The sequence below is a fragment of the Chiloscyllium plagiosum genome, chromosome 10 (genome assembly GCF_004010195.1).
Source record: "Chiloscyllium plagiosum isolate BGI_BamShark_2017 chromosome 10, ASM401019v2, whole genome shotgun sequence".
Classification (NCBI taxonomy): domain Eukaryota; kingdom Metazoa; phylum Chordata; class Chondrichthyes; order Orectolobiformes; family Hemiscylliidae; genus Chiloscyllium; species Chiloscyllium plagiosum.
In genome coordinates this window covers 26,471,710-26,498,335 of record NC_057719.1, presented here as the reverse complement: position 1 = coordinate 26,498,335, position 26,626 = coordinate 26,471,710, and the positions used below count along the sequence as shown (strand labels likewise).

Below are 26,626 nucleotides of genomic sequence, written 5' to 3'. Positions count from 1 at the left end.
ATGTCATAGTAGAACAAAAAGCTAAATGTAGAGCTGCAGACCAGCTTCTACAGGAAAGCCGCATGCACTGACCAGATACTCAACTACAGGAGCAATCATCTCAACACCCACAAACAGAGCTGCATCAGGACATTTAAATGAGCCACAACACAATACAGCACTGAGGAACTACAAGCCGCCAAAGGAAAGAAAACACCTAAATGAAGTATCCAGGAATAATGGGTGCCTGATGAGCGCAGTTTGCTGATTCCTGCATGACAGACCTAAAAAAAGACGACAACACACAGAGAGATTGTAGCCATCTGCCAGACATTAAAAGACACCTTGGAGATGACAACCAGACTACTCTCGCCCCTAAGCAGCATGGTAGCCCACAAACCTACCACCACACTGAACAGCTCCTGATGAATTTAAAGGATCCAGTACCAACAGCTAGCAGAACAGAGGTCAGAGGTCATATACAAAATACCCTGCAAGGACTGGACAAACATTACACTGGACAGACGGGCAGGAAACTAGCCACCAGGATACAATGAGCACCAACTAGCCACCAAAAGACATGACCAACTATCACACACACACACACACCATCCATCCCAGGACAGGTTAAGCAAAGACATGCATGGGAATTCAGAGGCCTGACATCTAAACTGGAATTGTTAAACATTTTGATTTGGACCCCATTTCACAACCGCTCAGAAAAAGAATGGAAAGGGATATCGCTCACATCAAACGAAAACACAAATAGCCAGTGAAACACAACCCCAGCATTTCACTGGAGGCTCACTGATGTTACCCAGCATGGTGACGAAATGTCAGAACAAATCTACCAGCTCAGCAAGCAAGCTTACAACCAGGTTAGAAGTGTTCTCAGCCTGTTTTGAAAGGAGTGGCAACTGCAGGGTGGATGTACAAACTGGCCATAGCAGGTTGAGGGTTAGGACATTCCAGAAAAATGGAAAGCCAAAAGTGGACAGGTAAAACTAATAATTAAGAATAGCATTTGCAGTAGTAAAAGGTGACCTTGTTGCAGGACATCAATGTTAAATGTCAAGTTTGGGTGCAGAGAAGAAATAGTATTAAAAGTAAAACAGAACAGTCTATATGATGTGTTGTAACATGTGCAATGTACTTATGTATGTAAAATCATTTGAGAGTTTGGATCTTGAACTCTTAGCACGTGGGTATATGTGCAGGGGATTTAATGATTGACTTGCCATTATTTCTGGAATTTTATTTTGAGGGAAAATTCCTGGGCAAAAAAGTAGGGATCTGTTGAATGAGATTTTTGTAAAAAAAAAAGAGTAAAAATTGAAGAACTTAGCTTGCTTTCAGTCAGAAGAATCAGGATTCTACTTCTAAAAGGAAAAAGTGATACTAGACTTCATAAGGAATGTAAACACATCAGAAATGGTTCAGAGGGGTTTACGGTCTTACAAAGGCATGCTCAGCTTGTTTCCATTAGAGTTTACCAGTTTGAAGGTGACTGGATTGAAGTGCATACAATTCTGAATGGGCTTGTAAAGGAGGATGTGAAAAGGTTTCCTTTTGTGGAGGAGCCTGGAACGGAGAGACACTTTAAAATTAGGGGTCACACTTAAGACAAAGCTGAGAATTTTTTTTAAAACCTGCCCTCAAAAGGGTTGAGTGACATTAAACACCTCCCCAGAAAGCAGAGAGTGTAGGGTCATTGAGTAGCTTTAAAGATGGATGTGGATAGATTCTGGTTAGACATGGTAATGAAGCTTTATTGGGGTAAATGGGAACATGGACTGTCTCCTTTTGCTCCTAGTCTATATATTCATATAATGAAAGGTGTGACTTTAATCATCATACACCCACTGAATCCACCTGAACCAACTAGTACCCTACATACTTCCAGACACCAAACCCAGTGATGTCCAGGAGCGTCACAGATATTAAACAAACGAGTTTCTGGAGCTCATGCAAATATCTCTCTATTGCTTTTACTGATCTATCAGCCAATGACCTTTGAATCCAAAACAACAGTAAAGCCTTTTGGAAAAGAAAAATCAGAGGCTTGGGAGTTAGAAAAAATAATCCATCAGCTCCTGCATAATACTATGTGGCAACTGTCCTTTGTAGTGGATTGGAGACTAAGCCCTCTTATATCCAGAAAGGTATCAGTTTTTCCTCGATTCATCTCAGTCTGGTTGATGATTTCAATCATGTCCAACTTGTACAAGGAGTCACGGTTGTGTTTTGGTTCAATGGGAAGTTTTTCAACTTCAACAGCCTGTGAGTCAAGACTAAGGTAACCCAATATATTAATGGGTTATAATGTTAACAGCTATGCAGCTGTGACCCACACTAAGTATCAGACAGTCCACCCTCTACCTCAAATCAGTGTCTCACTCATCAGCAAAACCAAAATACTCCCCAGCTTTTCTCCAGACAAAACCTCCACCAAGGATGGTTATTGATGGGGAATTAGTGAACTTTTTTTTTTAAAAAAAGTAGCTGTTGACATTAGGAAAAGTTTTGATGTTTTTCCAATATCAATCAGTACATCTAAGAATTAGATGTGTCAGCACAGCCTTCCAAAAGCTGTTTAAATTAGATATTTGATAACTAAATTTCCACAGGAGGACACATTGTAGTCTATCATGCTGTCACCACTATTCTAGTTGGCAGAGGGGTTTGGTCACTTACCAAAGCTCTTGCCACTGGAGAATTTCTATAGCAGTGAATTTGCAGAACACAAATTCAAACATCAAACTCCAGAATCTTCACCTAAGCATGTACTTCCAACAATGATCATGTAGGAATTTACTCTGTTGGTCTAGACCTTGCAACTACCTACCAGGCTTCTCAGCCAAGTCCTTTTCACAACTCAGGGTGGCACCCAATCTCAAAAAGAACCAAAATAACCAAGAAAACCATTAAGGGATTAATTGAAAAAAAGTGAAAAATTGATATTATTGTGTTGGAGGAACTTGCCATAAATGACAACATGTAACAGCACTTCACAACAGTTGGCAATTGCAGTATAGATCATGGCAGGATTAGAAGGAAATGGTTTCCAAGTAAAGTTGTTACCACTAAATTATGGTACAAGGACATGGAGTTAGTTTTAGGCTGAGAGAAGAGGAGACAAGGAAGAACCTTTTCAAGCAGCAAGTAGTAATGATTCAGAACAAATTTACAAAAACACTAAAGCCGACAAAGTTTAAAAGAAATGGATAGACGCCATAAGCTAATGGGTTCCTTCGATGCCCTAACCACAAGGTAAATGGAATTTAAAGCAGACAAGCGCAGAGATATTTTGTTAGAAACAAAAAGGATCACACCATGGGATGTCAATAAGCAGCTAAAGACCCCAGTATTGAACATCACCAAACTTCAAAAATCAAAGAATGCTACAGAATTAGCTGCACCCTGGATAAAGTAATCCATTATTGCTACAACACTGGGGTCTACTTGATAATCTGGTTAATTACCTATTATTACATAGCTTTCAGTTAAATCATTATTGCATCAAGCTTAGTAGCATTTAGAGTACTTTATACTCAACCCTCAACTTGAAAGTGTTTGGGAGAATAAAAGCTGCATGTCTACTTTCATAATTTACTTTTCTCTGGAAGTTTAAAAATACAAGCAAAGTAAATATACTGTCAAATAAGCTTCTATAAATCAATTTGGAAGAGATCCAATAGCTTTAACAGATCTAGCTTACGTAGAACAATGTTCAACAATAGAGAAAATTGAACTGAACAATGCTTAAATATGGAAGTTATTAGCAATTATATTGACAAGTATTTGCAGCTCCAGGGTGATTAAGTTTAAATTTATTCTCCACGCCAGCTTGAAAATAAGTCACTGTTGACAGTTACTTGCTGTCTGAAATATTGGACAACTTTGCTGAGAGTTAAACAGAAGATTTAAGGTTTCCAAATGACAAATTTTACTATTAGGAAGTGCTAGCCAAGGAGTACTTTTGCTGGCACTTTATTTCTCCTTTAAAAGGAATAAACGTGTACACACAAAGCCAAGTTTCATTGTACTTTTTATTTTAAGCTTAGTGCAAACTGCAATTACATAAAATGAATTGTGAAATGTATCACATTGCTGACCAGCAGAACTAACTGTTGGAGGATAGGATGAAAATCAATGATTAACACACAAACTTACAATATTTGAAAGTCACAAGGTCCAAGGGAAGATAGTGATCTGAAAACCAACTTTTAAAACAGATTTTAAAAAAGTTTAAGAAAAAACAAAACTCATGCTCATGACAAAAAAAACTCTAGCATTACAACATAGTAAAAACAAACACTTTGTTCCATGTTTCATTAACACAGGTAAAATAATGCAATGCATCTTCATTCATAACTGTTCAACATTCAAATAATAAATCATTAAACAAAAGTAAGTATCCATACATTTACTCTTTAGTCTCTGCATATAGCTGTGGCTTATTTTTCCAAATCTGCTGCAGGTGTATGTGTGTCAACCAAGAATCGTACCATGTTTCTACATTAGTCTTTGAGCAATTTCCTTCCCTACATGCCCTCTGACCTGAAATATTTTTTGATTTACTGTAATGAAAAATATACTGAAGATTGCAATATATCAAGTTTCCATAATCAGGTTATCCAAATTCTCAATTTCTATATATTAGTTGCACAAACAAACAAACATTCTAGTCAGCTGGGCTAAAGGATTTCTTGTTCACCACAGTTTGGGGCTAAATTGGACAATCTCAAATTGCAATTCTAGCGCTTCCAATAGCTTTAAGTGCTTTTTTTTAAAAAAAAAACTAGATGGTGAGAAAGAACTTATCTCCATATCTTAATCACAGATTATAATTCAATTAGTTAAAGTTAATGGTTAAGAGCATTAGTGAAAAGTTGTATCAGCAAGGAAAGGCAAGGTCATCACAAAAAAATCTTTAGCTAGTTTGAAGAATAAACAAAAAGGTTAAAGTTTAACCAAGATCAAAGAGTAAATAGGAAGCAAATATTTTTTTAAAAATAAGTTAATTTCAATCACTTCACAAATCTGTGTACTTTTAAGAATCCCATGCATGGATGATCTGGCATAGTGACCCAAAGATTTTATCATTCACTTTTGTTGAGTTTGGAGTGGCCTCACACAAATTTACTAATCCATACACAGTCATAATAGATATATTTATGTCCACAACCTTTGAATTGTTTTGATAGAGTTTACAATTAATGCAATTCTAGTCAGGTAATATGCTGTTATCTTGCCAGGATTCCACAAATAATCTTAACTATATTATCCCTCTCTCCAGATTTTAGACAGCTGAAATGGCAGGGGCTCTTTAAGATGACATATTGGTTTCTACAGAGAGATGGGACATATTCTTGAATGCAAAAAACTTTTACAGGAATTCACTGATCACCAGTGTGGTCCCAACCCTGTACTAAGAACTTTCTAATGAACCACTCCCATGTATAACTTGCACTTTCCAAAAGTCTTGCATCTGCCACCTCCATGTGCACAGTACTTGCACAGAGCCAATTAGGTGCAGCAGAACATCCATATAGTTTCAACAAATTGGCAATTCATGTGTATGTGGAAGTTATGGAAGCCAAATTATTGGACGAACAGTCAGATCGTGCACTGTTAATGACCAATAGATTTAACTTCAGGAAAAACAACTAATCCTTTTGATACCTATGGAACTGCATTTAGTACTTTAACAAAAAAGCCATTTTACTCAATATTTTTTAACCCTTTTAGGAATTTTTAGAAAATAATTAATTAAAAACTTGAATTGTATTTGGTTTATCCCATAAAGGGTTAAGAAACACTATGGCTTCACAGTTCTCTAACTGCACTTTCATTTTTCAGTGACGCATGCTTTTTTGTGTAAATAGAAGGATGCATTAGATTGTTCAGCACTGAAAAGGGAGATGACTTATTAAAATGGTGAAACTCACTTTTGCATTAATGTTCCATCAATCTAGAATGCATTTTTAAAAAAAGTTACAGGGATCTACTTTTGTCATACCATTCAAAAAATAATAATTAAAAATCTTGTCTGGCATGAAACCAACAAGCCTCACTTAGAGATGTGTGGAATAAAGAGGGAGGGAAATCTACCAATGGGATTATTGGACCACAAAAGTTCCATGCTTAGAATGATTATATTGTTTATATATAGTTTGAAGTGTAGTTTTACATAACATTTATTCTTACTTTAAAACCAACAGTCCACATTTAAACTGGTTTTCCATAAATCAAATCATCAACAGTAAGGGCTGAACAAAAAAACTCCTATTCAAGTACACCAATGTTTCATAAAATGATGATTTTTTTGAACTTTAATGTTATGTATCACATTCATAATTTTATGCTATGAGCTGACAAGAGTGTTCAACACATGACAGAAATCAGCATATGCCCCTTTGGAAGATCCTTGCTTAAAAAAGAATTAGCCTTTGCAGTATTGATCCAAAACAACAAAAAAAAAATACTTTTACAGAGGCAACAATGCACAATTTGCTCTTTAGGCTTTCTCAGAGTATCAGGATAGTGGGAGATGCACTATGTAATATTTGGGAGAATATTAGTGCATCAGATTACCCCTGGTCAAATCATACAGACCAGTCTGCATCACAATCAGGACTGATCATTACCAAGCTCCACGCATGCATCTCAGTAATGCTCAACATAATGAATGCAAGCCAATTTTCCCTTCTTTAACATCAGTGACATCAAGATAAATGTCAATGCTCATGAAACCACCCAAAATCAGGTAAGTAACTTGGCAGGGGTAGGTTCAAAAGACTTTTGAATTTCTGACAGACTGTTTAACCCCAGAGAGGTCACTGGCAAAGGAAGTGAAAACAATAGTCAAAATCCAGGACATTCAGCTATGTCTGCACAAGAATAAATTTGTCATCCTTCATTTTGTCTACTTAAGTTATGCAGGAAGTTATACAAGGGAAAGATACCTTTGCAGTAGGTCAGAAGTTTCCTAATGCATCTGCTATCACTATCAAAACTTCACACACAAAAAAAAAGTGAAAAACCATAAAATATAGTTTAAACATTTCCAAGGACTATGCGTGTAATATATATGCATGCACAGGTGCAAAAGGTAAGGATGGATGAGTGGGGTGGGGGTGGGGATGGGGGAGGTGGGATAGAGGAGAAATAAGTAGTGATGCTAAATAATAAAACAAAAGCTAATTCAAAGTTAAAAAAAACTTTCAGACTCCAACCAAAGTACATCCCACTTCACCAAATGTTCCATACAATTCAACAAAGTATTGCAGCATGGTTGGTTAGTGGTCTCACTGTAGTGAGATCTGCTGACATCTTGTATAAAAGATTTAGATGGTTTTAGCCAAGTACTAAATGCTATGGGATAATTGGATTTCCACAAAAATGGTACTTTTGAGAACAAAATGTATTAACTAATTTTGCCTATCCCATCTCCATGTTACATCAATATTTTTACCTCGGGAATATCAATGACAGTGAATTTACATCTCTATGCAAAGTGTAATGGAATAGAATAAAAGACAAGTGTAATACCATGGAATACTGCTGAAATATAGAAGTAACCAACCTCGCTATTTCTAGCAAGGTAAAATAAGATTCATCTCAAAATAAATTTGAAATTGGATTTTTAAAAATAAAATGTAAACAACCAATCAGGTTCAGTAGAATCTTTTTCATGCCCATGCTTAGAAGAATTACATAGTTTGAATAAGATTTACTGTCCCAAGATAAATTATACAAATTTTAAAAAGTACTATTTCATCAAGTACAGGAGTGACACTTTTTACATTAAAACTCCAGAAGTAGTTTAACACAAGTCAATCTTCAATCTGTACATCAATACTGTATAATCCAGAAAGCTGAAAGCCCAATGGGAGGAATATCCAGAGACACTGATTGATTTTTTCATAAGAAACTTTTCTGGTCAATCACATGATCCACAGGACACTCCCTCTCTTGCAAGATGTAAAACTTGCCTACAGCACATCACAGTTCTGTTTTCATTAATTCCATGAATGCAGAGCCTGATATCATTTCAGAAAAAGACAAAGTATGATACAAGAAAATTTGATAAATGTTTGCAATCTTAAAATGATTTAAGAAAAAAACTTTCAACAGAAAGAAGGGTATTTTTCTCAGCAACAAAACTGTAGCTACATGTTTTTAAAAACCAGGATCTTTGCAGTGTGTTCAACTAGATAACAATTATACATCCCACAGTAAAAAGTGCAGATGATGCAAAAGATTTCATAGGAGGTGACATTGGAATGCCTGATTTTTAAGACAAGAACAAATTGAAATTTTGTGGTCAGTTAAAAAACAGTTATAGTCGTGGTCAGTCTTCAGAGTGACATGGAATACTGCAGGTAATATGAATATTAAATACAACCAGCAATTCCTCCACACATTTGTGTGCGCAAAATGTTATGCTAGTTCTGTTCATTCTTCCTGTTGGGCTTTCTGCTACAAGGAATAAGGCAATGAGCATAGGAAACAAAAAATGTTCATTCTATAGATAAAAATCAACTTTGTCATAACGGTATGGTAGTGATTAATGTTGTGTACTCTCACATACAGTGAGTTCCTGTAAGAATTATCAATGGTTACACATGTCACCCATTCCACATTCACAAACTACTAAAAAGCAACACTGTCACCTCAGGTGACAAACTGTGCAAAACACTGGTACTGAGAAACAGATGCACTGAAAAACAGGAAATTTCTTGTCTGAGCATGTTATCTTTTTGGGAAAGGTTTAAACTGCAGGAAAAGATTAAACGTAATCTCCCCCCAATCTTGAAAAAGACAAGATGGTCCACTTATTGAACAGCTTTCAAATAAAGTCAGCTTTCATATCCTTCGTAACATGTCAGTGCAAATACAAATCAAGAACTAAAGAAATCAGAATAGTACTTTAATAGTTTCCTCATACATGGTAGTAGATTCATCATTACATATAGGGCAAAGCTGCAAGAGCCATGCAGGGAAAAAAAATATATACCATGGTTTATTTTAGTGGAGGAAATCACTAAATTGTTTAGTATTGTACACAAAGTGGTTATCAATGTAGGAGCTGGAAATGTGTTGCTGGGAAAGCGCAGGTCAGGCAGCATCCAGGGAACAGGAGAAGGGCTTATGCCCGAAACGTCGATTCTCCTGTTCCCTGGATGCTGCCTGACCTGCTGCGCTTTTCCAGCAACACATTTCCAGCTCTGATCTCCAGCATCTGCAGACCTCACTTTCTTATCAATGTAGGAACCTATGCAGTTATGTCTAATCTCAAATTTGGAGCTTCTCCCTTAATACCGAAATGTCTCCCACCAGTCTGCAAGACCTACATTTATCAAGCTATTGCTTTATCATTAATTCACCGCAAAAGATGCAATTTTCCAACATCTTGGAAGCATTTAACAGATTGCAGTACCTTCTCTTTTGACAGAGTTCAGAACACAGAAGAGACTTAGCACATGGACAATCCTTTCATGGTTGCAAGAAATTTGTAATGTTACATTGGTTTGTGTCTTCAGAGACAGTTGAAGTGAACGAGATTCAACTTTCAACTGGGGAAATAAAACTTTTAGTTGTCAGTACTTCATTTGATCAGGTGTCCAATCCTATGTGGTGTCTAAAATGTGGGGCATAAGTAATCAGATTTAACTATATCACCTCAGGTTGAAAATCTAAACAATAAACAGAGTGTCAAGGATTTCAAATGAGTGTTTTTGTGCACAAACACCCCATTTAAAACAATGTGACTAACTAAAATTAGGAAAGAGAAAGTTTAAAAAAAAAAAATCAGTGCTCTGATTAAAAAAAAATTCTTAAATTGCAGCACTTAGAAGGTATCTTTCAGTTGCAAATTAGGACCGTGACCCAAACTTAAATTACAGACTAAAACAGCAATGGAATGTCAAAACGTTGCACAACTCATCATCTGAGGCAATTAAAATTAATGATAACCATTGGTGAAACTGCAGCAATTCTCATTCAATAAAACTAAAAAGGCACAATTGAATAAATTGTTAGATACCTGAAACTTCAGTCATTTATTATACTTGTACTCATTCTGCACAGATTTAAATAAGCTTTTGCAGGATCTTTATTCATAAGCATTTTCATAACCATTTAGATTTCCTTCTCCTTTTATGGTCTTCAGCTCCTTGTGTGGACTTCAGAAGAGTCTCAAATCTTCCACATGGATATAGGAAAAAACCACCAACTTCTTCAAAAGTGATCATATCTTAACTTACACCTGCAGTTAGTTGCCTGAAAGTGAATGTGGCCAAACAGAGGTCTGCTTAAGGGTTCAGGCAGAACAAGCAACCGATCTGGAACTTGCCGTCTAAAATCTAGCATTCCAGCTTGCAATTAATGGCTCTGTCAAAAGGACCCTTTCCTCCCATCAAGAGAGATTCAGGTAATTAAATAAGGAGGGAACCAGAAAGAGTGCCACAAATCCTACCATTCCATATGTCATGTAACGATAGGGAAGTTCCACCTCCATTCTCTTACGTGCCTGGCGGATGTCAGTGCATGGAATACGGAATATCTTGCAGGCCAGCGGGATAGTGCATGCTTTTAGCACTGCTCTGGTTAGTAACAGAACAATTACGCCAATGACAAAACGTAAAAATGCTCTTGCAATAAGGTTAACTGAGATTACTGGGGGAGAAAACGGCAGAGCATCAAGAGGAGGGTCTGGTAATATGCCAAACATGTGATTGAAATGAGAGGCACAAGCGATACCTGCGCCAGTGCCTAGAATTTCAGCAGTGTCACCACGGGATGTGCTCCACGTGTCGAGGGTAAATGAAAAGAGTCCCATTCCTAAGTGAAGGCTGATGATGAATAAAGGAGCATACTTGTAGGTCAAGTTGAAGTTGTCAATTATGTCCAAAGCTGGGTGGAAGATGATCAGGATCAAGATGCTATAAAGCACACCAGCAATGACATCCTATTAGAAAATAGAAAAAGTTAATGAGGGAATTCAAATAAAGCATCTGACCACATCTCAAAAAGCAAGATTCACAAACTACAACATCAACCAACCAATGACCAAATATTTCAACCTTTTTGCCCCGATAAAGGGAAGCAAGTGGGAGTATGGCACAGAGATGGAGGATTTGCCATGACCATACTGAATAGTCTACTCCAGCTCCTACTTTCCCCACGATTGGTATTCATGCCTTCAGCTGTCAAGGGTCTAGGCTGTGCATTCTTCCCTAAAGAAGATTTTTTTTTTGTTGAAATTAGGTTTGTTCAACTAGTCATTTGCTCTATTGTCTCCTTATTGCTTTATAGTACACCAAAGCAGCACTTTGGGTTTTGCTGCCTCATTGAAGCAATTATAAATAAAATAGTTGTAAATGTATTCCATTTAAAGGCCACTAGCCAAATGATGCATAGGGATAATTTGCATAGGATCTCAACAATTGATTTTTCAACTGAAATCCTCTTTAGAATAAATTTCTACAAGGCAAAAATAACCAACAGGAAAAACCAGAGTGCTGTGGTGAACAAAGTTGAATAAAATATCACAAGGGAGGGGTTTACAAAGTTGCAAAAAAAAAAAGGTAAACCTGAGAATTAAGAGAGAATTGCAGAATTCAAGAGGAAGACAGACAATTAATAAAGAATGGAGTTTAAAATAGCAAGAACACAGATTGTAAAAGCTTCAAAAACAAAAAGTAAAACAAAAAGGGAAACAGATTAACAAAGACAAATGCAACTCCATTTCAGAGAATCCAGTTTAGTTAATTTAAAATAGCAAATAGAGAAATGGAAAACAAGCCTGCCTGAAATAATTAAAATCCAAGGACCTAGTGAGAGATTGTTAATATTGGAAACGTTAAGTGAAGTAAACTTTAAACAATCCTCAGAACACAAATAACCATCGTGCTAAGCAGCATTGAAAGAGATGAGTACAGAGAGTGAATGCAGTTACAAATGTAACCTTACTGCTTAAGCAAGAGAGAAAATTGCAAACAACAGGCCTGTTAAGCTGGACATACTACTAATAAGGAAGAGAGAATAAAAGTAGTAAAATAGCAAGATACACAAAGATTGTTGTGGTATGGAAAATATTAGAATCTATTATATAGTATATGACTACTGGATATTTAGAAGATAATTGCATGAGTGGTCATTGGCAACATGGATTTATGAAGGGGAAATCACATTTGACCAATCTGAAGTTTTATTTTTTAAAAGTGGGAGAGACTTACTTGCAGTCAGAGAGAGAAACAGCAATGCAGAGTCAGACCTGACTTGGCAGCTGTCCCAACTGAGGGGAAAAAAAGCTGTCACACACAGGAAAGCTGAGAATTGATTGGTTATACAGCAGCTGCATTTGGTGTTTGATTTAGATTTAGTAGTATTTAAGTAGAAAGGAGGTGGTGGTCTAATGATATGATTGCTGACAATTAATCCAGAAACCCAGGTAATGTTCTGGGTCCCCAGGTTTGAATCCCACCATGGCAGCTAGTAGAGTGTGAACTTAATTTTTAAAACAATCTGGAATCAAGATTCTAATAACAACCAGAAAGTAAATGTTGATTGTTGCGTTAGGAAAGGAATCTGCCATTCTTCAAATGACTCCAGACTATTCACGTGTAATGCTCCTACTGTACAATTTGTTAAGTTCGGGCCACTTCCACGTGCATGAAATTTTCAGCTGCAGCCCTGCATTTTGGATCAGAAGCAGTATCTAGAATCACTGGAGCATCCACAAAGCTGCAGGCAGAACAGATAATCATCAGTGAAAGTACTAGACAGGTAGTGCAAGGCTGTTATTTATCTTCACACCCCCCCCCAGAGAATCTGTTTTGTATGTGCTATGGGAGAGGTTTCATCTCCCTGAGAAACCAAGAGACACTACAAGGGAAAAAGGGGAGTACAATTGTTATTCTATCATAAAGGGGAAGAGATAGATATTTCTGCAGCTGCATCCATGACACCAGAATGGGACATTTTATTCCTTCTACCAGGGTCATGACTGTCACTGACTAGGCGACAGGCCATATTGAGATGTTAGAGTTAGTTTGTTCTGCTGAAATAAGAAATTGGATGTGCTGGAGTGGGGGGCGGATTCTGTCTTGCAGGCAGGACGTGACAATCTAAATCATACTCTAAATGCTGCAGTTTAAGGAATAACCTAACCATACATGGTTTTTTTGTGGCATGTGACTATGGGGGGAAAAAAAGTGGTGGGTGGGGGTGGCTTGTCCTGCATGCATGACTGACAGATATAAAACCTTGTATTAAAAAAAGGGGAGGATGGTTCCCTTGTTCAGGGAGCCTTACTTGACACACACTCTTCGAGATGCTTGCAGAGCGTTAAGTGATCCTCCAAAAACTTGTACTTGCTGAAATAAAATCATGGCTGTTCAAAGAAATTGGCATCCTGAAGTTGCATCAAGCATGTAAGAATCTCAAGGGAACTTCACATTTGGCGACGAGTGGGATTCCAACATATTAGGGAGCTTCTAGGTGGACTGAGTAAGTGATCGCTCGTGTGATGGTAACAGGAGATGGATGGGCTAACTAGGTAAGATTTACCTTGATCTCTCACTCACCTTTCACTCAGTTGACCCCTCATCTCCTAGGACTCTAGTGATGGAACCTCTGAGCTAACTTACATACTTGTACACAGACCAGTTCATTCCAGGGAGGATACAGTATCCCTGGAATTCGGAGGTTAAGAGTCCTTAATAACAGAATGAGGCCCCGGAATATAGTACATAAGATAAAAAAGGATAACTATTGTGATTGAGACAATCACTCTGCCTTAGCCAGTCTAAGCGGGGAAATCCCCCAGTGAAGGTCAGGACCTTGGAGTGAGTGTGGAGACTGAGGACTCTGAACTAGTGTACAGAGAGAAGTTAGGAAGTTGAGACTTTAAAGAAAATGGCACAGACGTTTGACAAGTCTGGTGTCAGAACCGCTTTGTATCAGTTATGCCGGGATGACCCCCAAAATGAGGAACGGTTCAGGCGCCAGTCAGGATCCTTAAGTAAAAAGTTGGGAAATGAAAAATGGCCAATGGGAGGCACTTGGAACATAGATATAGGTTTAAAAGCAGAGGAAGCAATTTGGAAACGTAATTTGAGGACTAAATGGAAAGATTTAATATCCACAGGGAGAAAGACTGCTGAGAAAATAACAAATAAATCTAAACAGGCCAGCTGGGAGAATTAATCCCTCTTTTTGATGTGAGTTGAGTGTGAGACATAGGAAACCCTAGGTTTTGGGAAGTGCTGAAGAGTCAGTGTTGAGGTTAAATGGAGAAGAGAAGAGCAGGCAAAATAAGGAGTCGGGGTTGAAACGCCAAGCTGGACTATCAAATGGGAATAAAGTCAGAGGTACCTCCTGACATGTCTGGTCTGCCAATAATGAGCGCCAAATCACATTCCTGGGAACCTTGCTCAGCACTCCTGATAGACAATTGACACTGGAACATATTGTCCCCCATTCTGCCAACCACTCCTACCCAGAATAGGGGGACACAACAAATTCAATCAGCTGCCCAGTCATGAGCACAAAAACAGAAGTTAACAACCATGAAGAGGAGATCCATATGCTGGTCAGTGGCCTTCCTCTGGATATTAAACCACACGAGTTTCGCCTTCTCTTCTTTGCACAGCAAAGTGCGAGCAGAAGCAAAGACTGCATTAAACAGCATTTAATTTGATCCTGAAAATCCATACTTTCTGGTTGGAATCTGCAAAGATGAACATGAAGATGGCCAAAAGCAAAACTGATGGCTACACCTAACCCCACATATATGCACCCTGCATTGGGAGCACACTTCACTGCATGGAACTCCAAAAGGCCTTGCAGGAACAGCACTGATCCTTGCATCTCCAGAGGCCGGAGTCCTTATCCACTGTACACAACAGAACCAAACCCTGCTAGACTGTATTTTGTTTACAGGTTGAACTTTACAGAAGGAGATTTTGGATAACTGGCTTGTTACCACTCAACTTGGAGGGGGTGGAGTGGTCACTAAAGACTGTGGATTTAAGAACTTTACTGGTGAACACGTTTCCACATGGGAAGATCCTGGGGATCCTACATACTGCATGAACTAGTAATTCCTAGTTGTCAATCAATCAATCACTGTATGTTGTGTCAATAACTTGACTAAATACTGGCTGAGATTCCTAGGAATAAGCTGGCAGCACCTTTTTCAGATGTGACAATCTAAATCATACTCTAAATGCTGCAGTTTGAGGAGCGGCCCAAGTCACAGACCGCCTCGAGGAGCAACCTAATCACTTCACATTGCTTTTGGAGTGTGACTATGGAGTGGCAGGGGGTTGTGTCGTGCATCATGACTGACTGGGATACAAAACCCTGTCTAAAGGGAGAGTGATTCTCTTGTTCAGGAAGCCTCACTTGACACGCTCTGCAAGCGTCACTAAGAGTGTTAAGTGATCCTCCAAAAGCTTGTAATTGCTTAAATAAATCGTGGCTGTTCACAGAAGTTGGAGTATTGCAGTTGAATCAAGCATGTAAGCTCAAGAAGGGAACCTAACAAAACATTCTGAAGGGGGAGGATGAATATCCAGACAGACATCACAGTCGACATCAATAACAAGAGGAGTATAAAGAGGGATGAGGCCTAAGGAGTAGTGAATAAACTCAAAACAGGATCCCAAAATGAATTTAATGCACAGGATTATGTACAGTACCACATGCTAGCAAAATTAGCAACATAAGAGAACAGCTGAATGCATGTTTGAAGTGATGACAGGAGAGAGGGAGAGAGATTCTGGAGGCATCAACACTAATTCTGGGAAACATAGGATATGCACATGCTGGACAGATTGCATCCAGAGGATGAGAGCGCTAAAAATCCCTAATGTACAAATGTACAAATTTGTTTTGTACATATTCCATAGGAAGAATGGAGAAGTCACACATTACTTTAAAAGTAATGGTGTTGATATGGAGGAGGAAGAAAAGAATCCTGGAGCATAAATACACAGCTAATTTATTAAAATTGCCAAAAAAGGGTCCAGGGTAAAGAAAAGCAAACCAAGTGCAAAGATTTAGAGAGATAGAATTGAAAGTTATATTGAAACTGTATCGAACCACATTTATTATCCTGTGCACTATATTGGTTGCTATGTTGCATAGAGGATGTAGGGGGACCGAGAAGAGATATAGAGTGATAACAAACCATGATACCAGATCTGTATTAGTATAGAAAGAAATAAAAGTGACAGGCCGAGTTTCTTCCCTCTTGTAAACCATGTGATGTGATGTGCAGGTGTTGATGTTGGATCGGGGTGGACAAAGTTAAAAAATCACAACATTAGTTTATAGTCCGGCAGGTTTATTTGCAAGTACAAAGTTTTTGGTTAGGTAGCTACCTAAATGAAGGAGCACACTCCATGCTTGTACTTCCAAATAAATCTGCTGGAGTATAACCTGGTGTTGTGCGATTTTTAATTCTCTTGTTGAGGCAGTGGCTCAGGGAGTAACCTAACAATGGCTTTTAATTGTAATGACAGAGTGGACACAGAAAGTTGTGTTGCCTCATGTGAGATCGAACTTAACGTAGACAGTCATCAGAAAATCCAATAGATAATTCAGAAAAAGCATCTTCACCCTATGGCAAGGTAAAACTTTGCACCACAGGAATGGTTGAATAAAACAGAATAGTTGCATTTCAGGGGAAAACTGGACCAGAGGAAAAAAAAAAGCACCTTATGACGACATTATGGAAGTGTCCCTACCTCTAGGCTAGATTGGCTGGGTTCATGTCCCACCTGTTTCAAGAGGTCATTATACATTCGAATAGGTTGATTAAAATGACAGAAATAAATACGTAAATGAATGCATAAAGAGGGTTATGATAGTAGACAGATGTTAAAAGTTGTGAAGAGGGGTGAATGTACCATAAACAAAATGCTGCAGATACTGGAAATCTGAAACATAATGCAGGGGACAGTCAGTATGTCTGGCAGCATCAGTGGAGACAGAAACAAAATTAACATTTCAGAAACAAAGTTAACATTTCAAGTCTGGTATAACTCAGATCGTAAAGTTTTTCCTCACTCCACAGATGCTGCCAGACCTGAGTTTGTCTAACAGTTTTCACCAGTATGGAGTGGTAGAGACAAATAGGATAGACAACAGAAAGACAGACTATGTCATCAAATGAAGTTTGAGTGAGAATGATGGATAAAGTCCATGATAGCATGGAACTGAGGCAGACAAGTTTCAGCAGGTCAAAATTAAGTGCACTGTTAAAGAACAGTGGCTTCACTGCAGTCATTCTACTTGTCAGTGTTTGCAGCATTAAACTAAGTCTAACCTGCCCACAACAATGAAAGCTTATGAGATTTAAAGTATTATCATATGAAAAACACAGGAATGTTAAGTATTAATAAGATGTTCTTGATGTCAAAGTCACTGGCATTGGAGATTATACAGATTACCTGCATATCCTACCCTTCTCCAAAATAATTCCATATTTAAAAAAAAAGGAAGGGCATGTATGCTTTTAAAACTGTTAAAACTGCTTTAAAATCAAATCAAAAGAGGAGACCAAGCTCCCTAAATCTGCATTGTGCTTACCTTTCCTCTGGTTTTTGTACAATTACACATGACATCTCTAATCAAATCTACTAAAAACAAAATCACAACACTGGATTTCCCAGTGGGACTAAATCTTGGAACTGGACCCCATGTAGCAACAAGCAAAGTGAATAACTAATGTGGTCAGAAATAAATGACCACAAAAAGAGGTAATTCAATAATGTTGCAGTCAAAAGTTATCCCTTAAAATACTTGCTGGCCCAACCCAAGTGAAAGGCAAACACTAAAAAAAATATTGTTTACACTATAACATTGTGCCTAATGTCAATAATATTACTCTACAAGATCACAATGTAGTCTAAAGATACTTTAAGGCCCTGTTATTTTGAAAGGAAGACTGTATGTTAGTAGTTAGCAGAAAAGTGAAGAGGAAATCACAGACTCCCTCTTCACTGATGTCCCCTAGAATAAAGGGCAATCAGTTTACATTTTAAATCAAAACAAAAAAAAAAAAAAAAAAACTTTTAATTACTCTCAGGCTATCACTTTGACCAGAAGAAATGCCACCACGTTTGCATCAAAGGCAAATGACAATGCAGTGGCTCTGGCATGCACACATTCTATAACCAACTCCAGTGATACGTCTTTCACTGGTCTGTCACTCCTGGTTTTGAAAAAAAAAAAAGGATTTGCTCTTCTGTAGATTTTAAATTTGTTGGATTGGTGGTTTCCTTATCCAACTCTACAGTTCATTGTATGGCAGACTCAATTTGTTTGATTTATACCTAGTTGTATCTTATATGGTGTTGTTGTGGATGAAGGTTTGCTTGGTGAGCTGGAAGGTTGTTTTCTGAAGTTTTGTCACCATATTAGGTAACATCATCAGTGAGCCTATGGTGAAGCACTGGTGGTTTGGCCTGTGTTTTATTTATGTGTGTTTAAGTTTCCTTGGGCTGCTGATGTCATTTCATGTTATTTTCCCAAGGGGAGGGTGTGTGTAAATGGGATCCAAATCAGTGTGTTTGTTGATAGAATTCCAGTTGGAGTGCCATGCTTCAAGCAATTCTCGCTCAACAATGGCTCCTAGTTCTATTAAATGCTAAATTTAAAAGTCATATGTTTAGATCCCTTCATGGTTTCACCCCAATTATGTTCAAACTTGACAAAGGTACAGTTACAACGTTTAAAAGACATTTGGATAAGTTCACAAATAGGAAAGGCTGTGGAGGGATACAGGCTAAGCGCAGGCAGGTAGAACTAGTTTAGGTTGGGAGAAAGTAGGGACTGCAGACACTGGAGATCAGAGAGTCTAGGGTGTAGTGCTGGAAAAGCACAGCATCCAAGGTGTGTGTGTGTGCGTGCGCGCGCATGCGTGTGCGCGCGTGCGTGCGTGGTCAGGAGGACAGTGCCAAGTTGGAGGGTTCGAATTGGGATAAAAGACAAAAGGTTGGCCGGGGGAGATCAGGAAATTGGTGAAATCAATGTTAATCCTGTGGTTGCAGGGTCCTAAAAGGCAAAAGACTAGTTTAGGCTGGGAACATAGTGATTAGATTAGATTACAGTGTGGAAACAGGCCCTTCGGCCCAACAAGTCCACACCGACCCGCCGAAGCGAAACCCACCCATACCCCTACATTTACCCCTTACCTAACACTACGGGCAATTTAGTATGACCAATTCACCTAACCTGCACATCTTTGTGACTGTGGGAGGAAACCGGAGCACCCGGAGGAAACCCACGCAGACACGGGGAGAACGTGCAAACTCCACACAGTCAGTCGCCTGAGTCGGGAATTGAACCCGGGTCTCTGGCGCTGCGAGGCAGCAGTGCTAACCACTGTGCCACCGTGCCGCCCACCATATTTGGCGTGGACTGGTTGGATCAAAAAGGATCTATTTCCATGCTGTATGAGTCTGTGACTTTATAACCACACCCATTAATGATGATTTGCAGCAACATAAAAATGCTCGTTTTACAAAGCTAGATATATTTGCCAACATCAAAGCTTTGTTGCATTCTTGTGCAACTATGCAGTATAGAAAAATCATGCTTTAGAAATGGCATTTAAAAGATGTTGGTGATGTAATTGTGTTACAGCCAACACGTTTTAAAAGTTCATTTAGAAACAGCGTCCCCAATTTGCCAATAGCGTTATAGCAAATTCATGTTAATGAAACACATGTTACAATACTACAGGTCATTCTGCTGTATCATTATGCAGGTAAGAAAATGAAGAGGAAGCCTTAAAATGATTGCTCAAGCTACTTTTCCAGGTTGTGTGGAAGACGGAGTGATGCAGGTTTTCAGTGTGAAAATGTCAGAATGCCAACAGCCAAATCCACATCACATACAGGCCAAAAAAATTGACAATTTTGAAACTATTAACCCTAGATTTGAATACATAAGCTGAAATGTATGTGTGTGCTTACTTTTAAAACAGTACCAGTCTAGAATGTAACAGTGACAGCATACTACAGTTGTCAACAATGTCTTGGCACTGCATCAGTAATTTGACGAAACCCTACTTTCACACGGTTGTCAAAGTTACAATGTCGTTGATGCTAATGATTACAGGAAACAGTGAATCAAACGGGCTATAAATATGCTCAGAGTCGAACCCAGCTAATGCGGAGTTTTTCCAGATCAGAGAAAGCTTCAGTGCCCTATTGCGGTGTACATGAGTGTACACAGTATCAACTGATTTTCCACAGAATGGAGAAATGGAAAGAGAAACATTATGTAAAATTAGAAAATTAAATTGTTATAGGTCTGACTTAAAAATAAATCAATTTTTATTTCATTTTCAAAGAGCACCAACATTACCATTTTACAGACCAATAGTAGACTTCAAATGTTCGAAGTGTGCATTTCCAAGGACAGTAGATTTTAGCACGTGAACAAAGACAGACGTTGTTTGTAGGCTTCCAGTATAGAACACCAATGCTGTTGCAATGCCAAGATGTCACTTTTGAAATTTTAAAACTTCAAAAAAAAACTTGTCAATAGCTCCAATCAAAAAAGTAATATAATTCAAAATCATGATTTACTCACCAGAATAGAATGCATCCCCATGTACAGTCGGCTGAGGCAAACAAGGATACACCAGCTTGAAGCCAGGAGTAGTCCAAATGCATATGGATACTGAAAAAGAAATTTTCAAAGAATTAGTAATGATCAAGTTACTAACTAAATAGTGTGCTTATTCAAGCCACAGTAAGCCTACTTCAAAATCATGTTTGAATAAAAACTGCAAGTGCTGAAGACCTGAAACAAACCTGGAACAGAATGTTAAAAGGAGGATCACTGGACTCAAAATGTTAACTTTTTTTCTTCCACAGATGCTCACAGACCTGCAAGCTTCTTCCAGCAATTTCGGTTTTTGTAAAAACCACAATGGATGTTAGCACACAAACCTGCACTGAAGACTTTAAGTATAGAATGGATTCAGACAATTTCAAGTGACCTCAAGACTATTTAAAGAATGCTCTTCTGCTGTATTACTCAAAGCAGAATTTTACATTAGCACTTTTAATATACAGCACAGAAACAGACCCATCAGTCCAACTCTTCCATGCCAAACAGATGTCCTAAATTTATCTAGTTCCATTTGTCAGCATTTGGCCTATATCTCTCTAAACCCTTCCAGCCTCTGGCATTGCAGACACACACCACCATCTGCATGAAAATGTTGTCCCTTTACCCTCTCACCTTAAACCTATTCCCTCTAGTTATGGACTCTCCACTTCATCCATGCCCCTCAACCTCAAATCTCTAGAAGATCATCCCTCAGTCTGTAGCACCCAAGGGAAAAATAGCCCCAGTCCATTCAGCCTATACAAAAATAATCCATCCTGTCACAGATGGCTGGGAAGTTAGAATAAAAAAGGTGACATTTGGGAGTTAGTAGTATCATATATTGTTTACAACTTGGGCAATGCAATACCAACAGATTAAAAAAAGGTCTCTGTAACATTTCACTAGTTCTTAAGTTAGAGGGGCACGCCTGACCTTTAACGCACTCAAAATCATAGCATCTTTCTCAAATCACAGCTTACAAAGCAAATTACAAGGATGCCTTCTCTACCCACAAAAGAATAATGCTACCAGATATTCATAAAGAAAGCTGTTTGTATATATGTTCTTTAAAATTAGAGATACTACACAGGTGCAATTAAAGTTATAAAATTAAAACCAACCTCAATGTGTGGTTATGGTGTACTGTTTGCCAAGTGGATACAAGTTAACGTTGAAAATAATAGCAAATCACCAATTTGGACACAAATTATAACAAGAAGCCACCACACCTTAGCTAGTGAGCTCCTTAATAGGATTATCAGTTCAAATCCCATTTCCCAACTTTTGCCAAACACTATGCAGTTCGAAGAGAGATTCTGGTGCTCCTTCATTTGTCACCGATTGGTAATACTTTGAGTCCAGTATAACACTTGCATATTTTAGGCACCAGTCCACTGCTTCCACAATCTTACACAATAGTAAGACTGGTTATCACATGCTGTATAGATCTAATTCAGTTTCAAAACAAGCTCAGCATAACTTGTTTGCTTGTCAATTCGTCAATTCAACTCCTCTAGAGATAAAATGCCATAATATCTCTTGTTTATAAAATATAAACAAACTACATTAAACCTTTATTGTATTAGTGATTTGTGTAGGGGAGGCAGTAATGTGGTAATCTTACTGGAGTTTTGAATTACTAGCCCACGTTGGATGGTGAAATTTGAATTCAATATAAAAAAGTCCATGGTGACCACATAAATGCAGATTGTCAAAAACACTTACCCGATTCACTACGGTCCTTTGAAAGAAAGGAAATCTGTCATCCTGACCTGGTCTAGCCTACCTGCGATTTCAGACCCACACCCCAGTCTAGACAAGTGGGAATGGGCAATAAATGCTGGTTTACACACAAATGCCATATCCCGTAAACAAATGAAAAAAGGTGCAAGATCTCTTTGCTCCTGTATAAAATTTACTATTTTTACCTGCAACTTATTTACTACCCCAAATTGTAAAATGTTTAAATTTTTGCGAATATTGTCATTCTGCAATTTTATTCACATGTCCTTGTATTTTGAGTGCTGAAAGACATGCAGAAGGTGGGGAGCAACCAAGAGGGCAAGAAACAGTTAATCACAGATAATCTACCCATGACTGTCTCAACATAAGTGACCATCTCACAGTCCTTTTGGGTCAAAGTTTTACCTTCACATTGAGTATATCCTCCATAATGTTGAGGCACTACACTATTTTTAAAGGGATTTCAAACAGATCTAACAATTACAGACTGGGCTCCATGATGTACTGTGGGACATCAGCAGCAATACACTCCAACACACTCTTCAACCCTATGGTCAAGTATGCTCCCCACCCAAGTTTAACAACCATCAGACCAGTGATCAACTGTTTCAGATTATAGTTGGGAATACTAACAGTAGCATTAGACATACATATAAATACGATAAACACCTACTGAAGCTACAGGACTATTTACATGTAAATAGCATAAGCAAGTGATAGATAGGGCTAAGTGATCCAACAACCAACAGATTAGATAGATGCAAGCTCTGACATACCTCACATTCAACGGTGAACGATGGTGAAGAATTAAACAGTTCACTGGAGGAGGAAGGTCCACAAATATCCCCACCTTCAGTGATGGGGAAACGCAACATGTCAGTGTAAAAAGAAGGCGGCTGAACATTTGCAACAATCTTCAAATCTGAAGGACCTTGATTCATGAGGCTGACATCAGTGGGCAAGTTGTTGGAGGGGATCCTGAGGGACAGGATTTAAACATATTTGGAAAAGGAAGGGCTGATTAGGAATGAAGTGAGGACTGCAGATGTTGGAGATCAGAGTAGAGAGTGGGGTGCTGGAAGAGCACAGGTCAGGCAGCATCCAAGGAGCAAGAGAATAGACGTTTCGGGCAAAAGCCCTTCATCAGGAGTTTTGGTGCAGAACTAATCATGATTAGGGATAGTCAACCTGGCTTGGTGAGTCATGATTTCGCATGCACAAACTTGATGGAGTTTGTTTTTGAAGAAATTACAAAAAGGGGATTGATGAAAGCAGAGTGGTGGACATGATCTGCATGGACTTAAAAAAAAGCTGCTCGACAAGGCTCCTCATGGTAAGCTGGCTAGCAAGGTTAGATCACATTGAATAGAGGGAGAACTAGCCATTTGGACACAGAACTGCCTCAAAAAGGTAGAAGACAAAGGGTGGAGAAAATCGAGTCCCAGGTAGACAGTACGGTGAAGATAGCATTTGTTATGCTTGCCTTTATTGGTCAGTGCACGGAGTATAGGAGTTGGGAGGTCATGCTGAGATTGTATAGAACATGGTTACAAAAGTGCACAATTCTGGTCTCCCTGCTGTAAAGCGTTGCAGAACTCGAAAGGGTTCAGAAAAGATTTACAAGAACGCTGCCAGGTTTGGAAGTGAGTTATAGGGAGAGGCTGAATAGGCTGGGGCTATTTTCTTTGGAGCAGAGGTTGAGGGGTGATCTTGGAAGCTTATAAAATCATGAGGGGCATTGATAGCATAAATAGACACTGGTCTTTTCACCAGGGTGGAACTAAAGGGCATATTTAAGCACCTTTCTCCATCTCCTGATGCTGCCTGGCTTACTGTGTTCTTCCAGCCTCCTGCTTGTCTACATATAAAGTATTGTGGCTAAAAAGAGGAAGCCAGAGGCTAGGAATCCTAAAACATGTAACTCATCACTTGTCTCCCAAATGTTTAACACCTTCCATAGAACAAGAACAAATGTAGGCCATTTAGTTCATCAAGTCTGCTTCACCAGTGAGATTGTGGCTCAACTGATAACTAAAACTCCACTTTCCATTTCCCCATGACTCCTTAATTAGTAAGAAATTCAACTTGCCTTCTGAGTCATAAATATACTTAATGACACAGCCTTGACAGCTATTCAGGGGAAGAATTCCCTACCTCATTTTCCTCAGAAGAGATTCCTCCTCATCCGTTTCAAATAGGCAAGCTCCTATTCATGGGTAATGCCCTCTGGTCCTAGACTGCAAAGAGGGGATAAAAACCTCTTCACATCCAAGAATCCCATATAGGTTTCAATAAGGTCTCCTAATTTTTCTAAACACCAATCACTAACTCAACCTTTCCTCAAGAAAAATCCTCCACACTCAGGATCAAAAACTAGTCATGCCTCTAACGTCAGTGTATCTTCCCATGGATATGGTGACCAAAACAATTCGAACTGTGGCCCAATAGTTTTAGCAAGATCTTTTTTAAAAAAACTCCATTCCCTTTGAAATAAACAGACAATATTTAATTTGCCTTCCCTGTTACTTGCTGAATTTGTATGCAAGCTTTGCAGGATTCATTCACAAAGATTCCCAAATCCCTGCGCTGCAGATTTCAGCATTTCTCCATTTGAATAGGCAGCTTTTCTATTCTTCCCACCAAAGTGTACATAACTTCACATTTTCCCCACAATTATATTCCATCTGCCAAGATAAAGCAGCCTTCACAGTTAAATCGACATCTACAAATATCCACTGCCTGCATTACAGAGATTCGGCAGTATCTACGAGATTTACTGCAGGAATTCACCAAGTTTCCTCAGACAGCAGCTTCCAAACCCAAAACCACTATCATCTAGAAAAACAGCAGATACAAGGGAACACCACAAGCCATGAGTTACCCTCAAAACTACTTTTTTTAAAAGCTATTTTGCTATTCCTTCATTGTTGCTTGATAAAAATCCTGGAATTCCTTCCCAAACACCACAGGTGCTATTTACACAAAATGAACTAAGGAAGGTAGGTATTCACTACATACAAGAGCAACTAGGAGATGGGCACTAAATACTCACCCAGCCACAAATGCCCATATCTCATGAATGGATTTAAAAGCTGGTCGAGGGGAACTGTAACATTACCCAATGTTTGTGGGTACAGTCGTATTAGTCAATTTGCTAATCAGCAAATTTCATCATAAAATTAACTCCAGTTAAATTGTCACTAATGTTTTTCCCCATCCATGCCATTTGTTCACTGGATACACCGGCTGCTGGCTAAGGTCCAAAGGACATTTAAAGAGTCAACCACACTGATGTGAATTTGAGGTCACATACAGGGTTAAACCAGGTAAGATCAGATTTTCTTCCCTACGGGACATTAGTGAACATTTTTTGTTTTACATAACAAAAATGATCAACAGTGGTTACATGCTCACCTCTAGCTTTCTTTTCCAGATTTTTCACTAAATTCAAATTTCACCATCATCTGCTGCATTAGAATGTGAACTTACATCCCCAGAATATTGCCGCGAGGTTCTGGATTGCTGGTCCACATACATTAAAAGGGAAGGAGTGGTGTAGTAATAATCAATGAACCTTGTGGGACCTCCAATGTTTATCTTTTCACACATTGATTAGAATATGAGCTAACGTCATCATATTCTGTTTCTTGCCCACAACTGTTTACTCTCACCATATTCATTTGTCTGGTTTTGCAGCAGTTAACATGCATCTACCTGTATCACTCTACTTTTACCTCCCCGACCAGGGAGAAGGCAATTCTGGATCTGGTATTGTGCAATGAACCAGAATTGGTCAGGGACCCCTAAGTGAAGGAGCCATTGGGAAGTAGTGACCATAATACAATAAGCTTCAATCCGTAATTTGAGAGGGAGAGGGTATGATCAGAAGTGACAATATTTCTGTTGAATAAAGGGAACTATGGAGCTATGAGGGAGGAGCTGGCCAAAGTTCAAAGATGCAATACCTTAGCAGGGATGACAGTGGAGGAACAATGGTGGATATTTCTGTGTATAATGCAGAAGTTGCAGGATCAGTTCATTCCAAAAAGGAAGAAAGATCCTAGGAGACGGCATGAGTGGCCGTGGCTGACGAGGGAAGTTAAGAAACATATAAAGTTAAAAGAGAATAAGTATAACATAGCAAAGATAAGTGGGAAAACGGAGGACTGGGAAGCTTTTAAAGAACAGAGGATTACTATGAAGGAAATACGCAGAGAAAAATGAGGTACGAAGGTAAACTGGCCAATAATATAAAGGAGGA

At 38.6% G+C, this 26,626-nt stretch overlaps 1 protein-coding gene across 1 annotated transcript in view; it reads right to left on the bottom strand.

The window, feature by feature from the left end:
* Positions 1-9,171: 9,171 nt before the first annotated feature.
* Positions 9,172-26,626, bottom strand: part of sgpp1b (sphingosine-1-phosphate phosphatase 1b) — a 57,672-nt gene continuing 40,217 nt past the window's right edge. Inside the window, exons 2-3 of the mRNA XM_043697211.1 lie at positions 20,599-20,688; positions 9,172-10,954 (exon numbers count right to left, since the gene is read on the bottom strand). Coding sequence (XP_043553146.1) covers positions 10,403-10,954; positions 20,599-20,688 — 642 coding nt within the window. The 3' untranslated portion in view covers positions 9,172-10,402. The remainder of the gene's footprint in view (positions 10,955-20,598; positions 20,689-26,626) is intronic.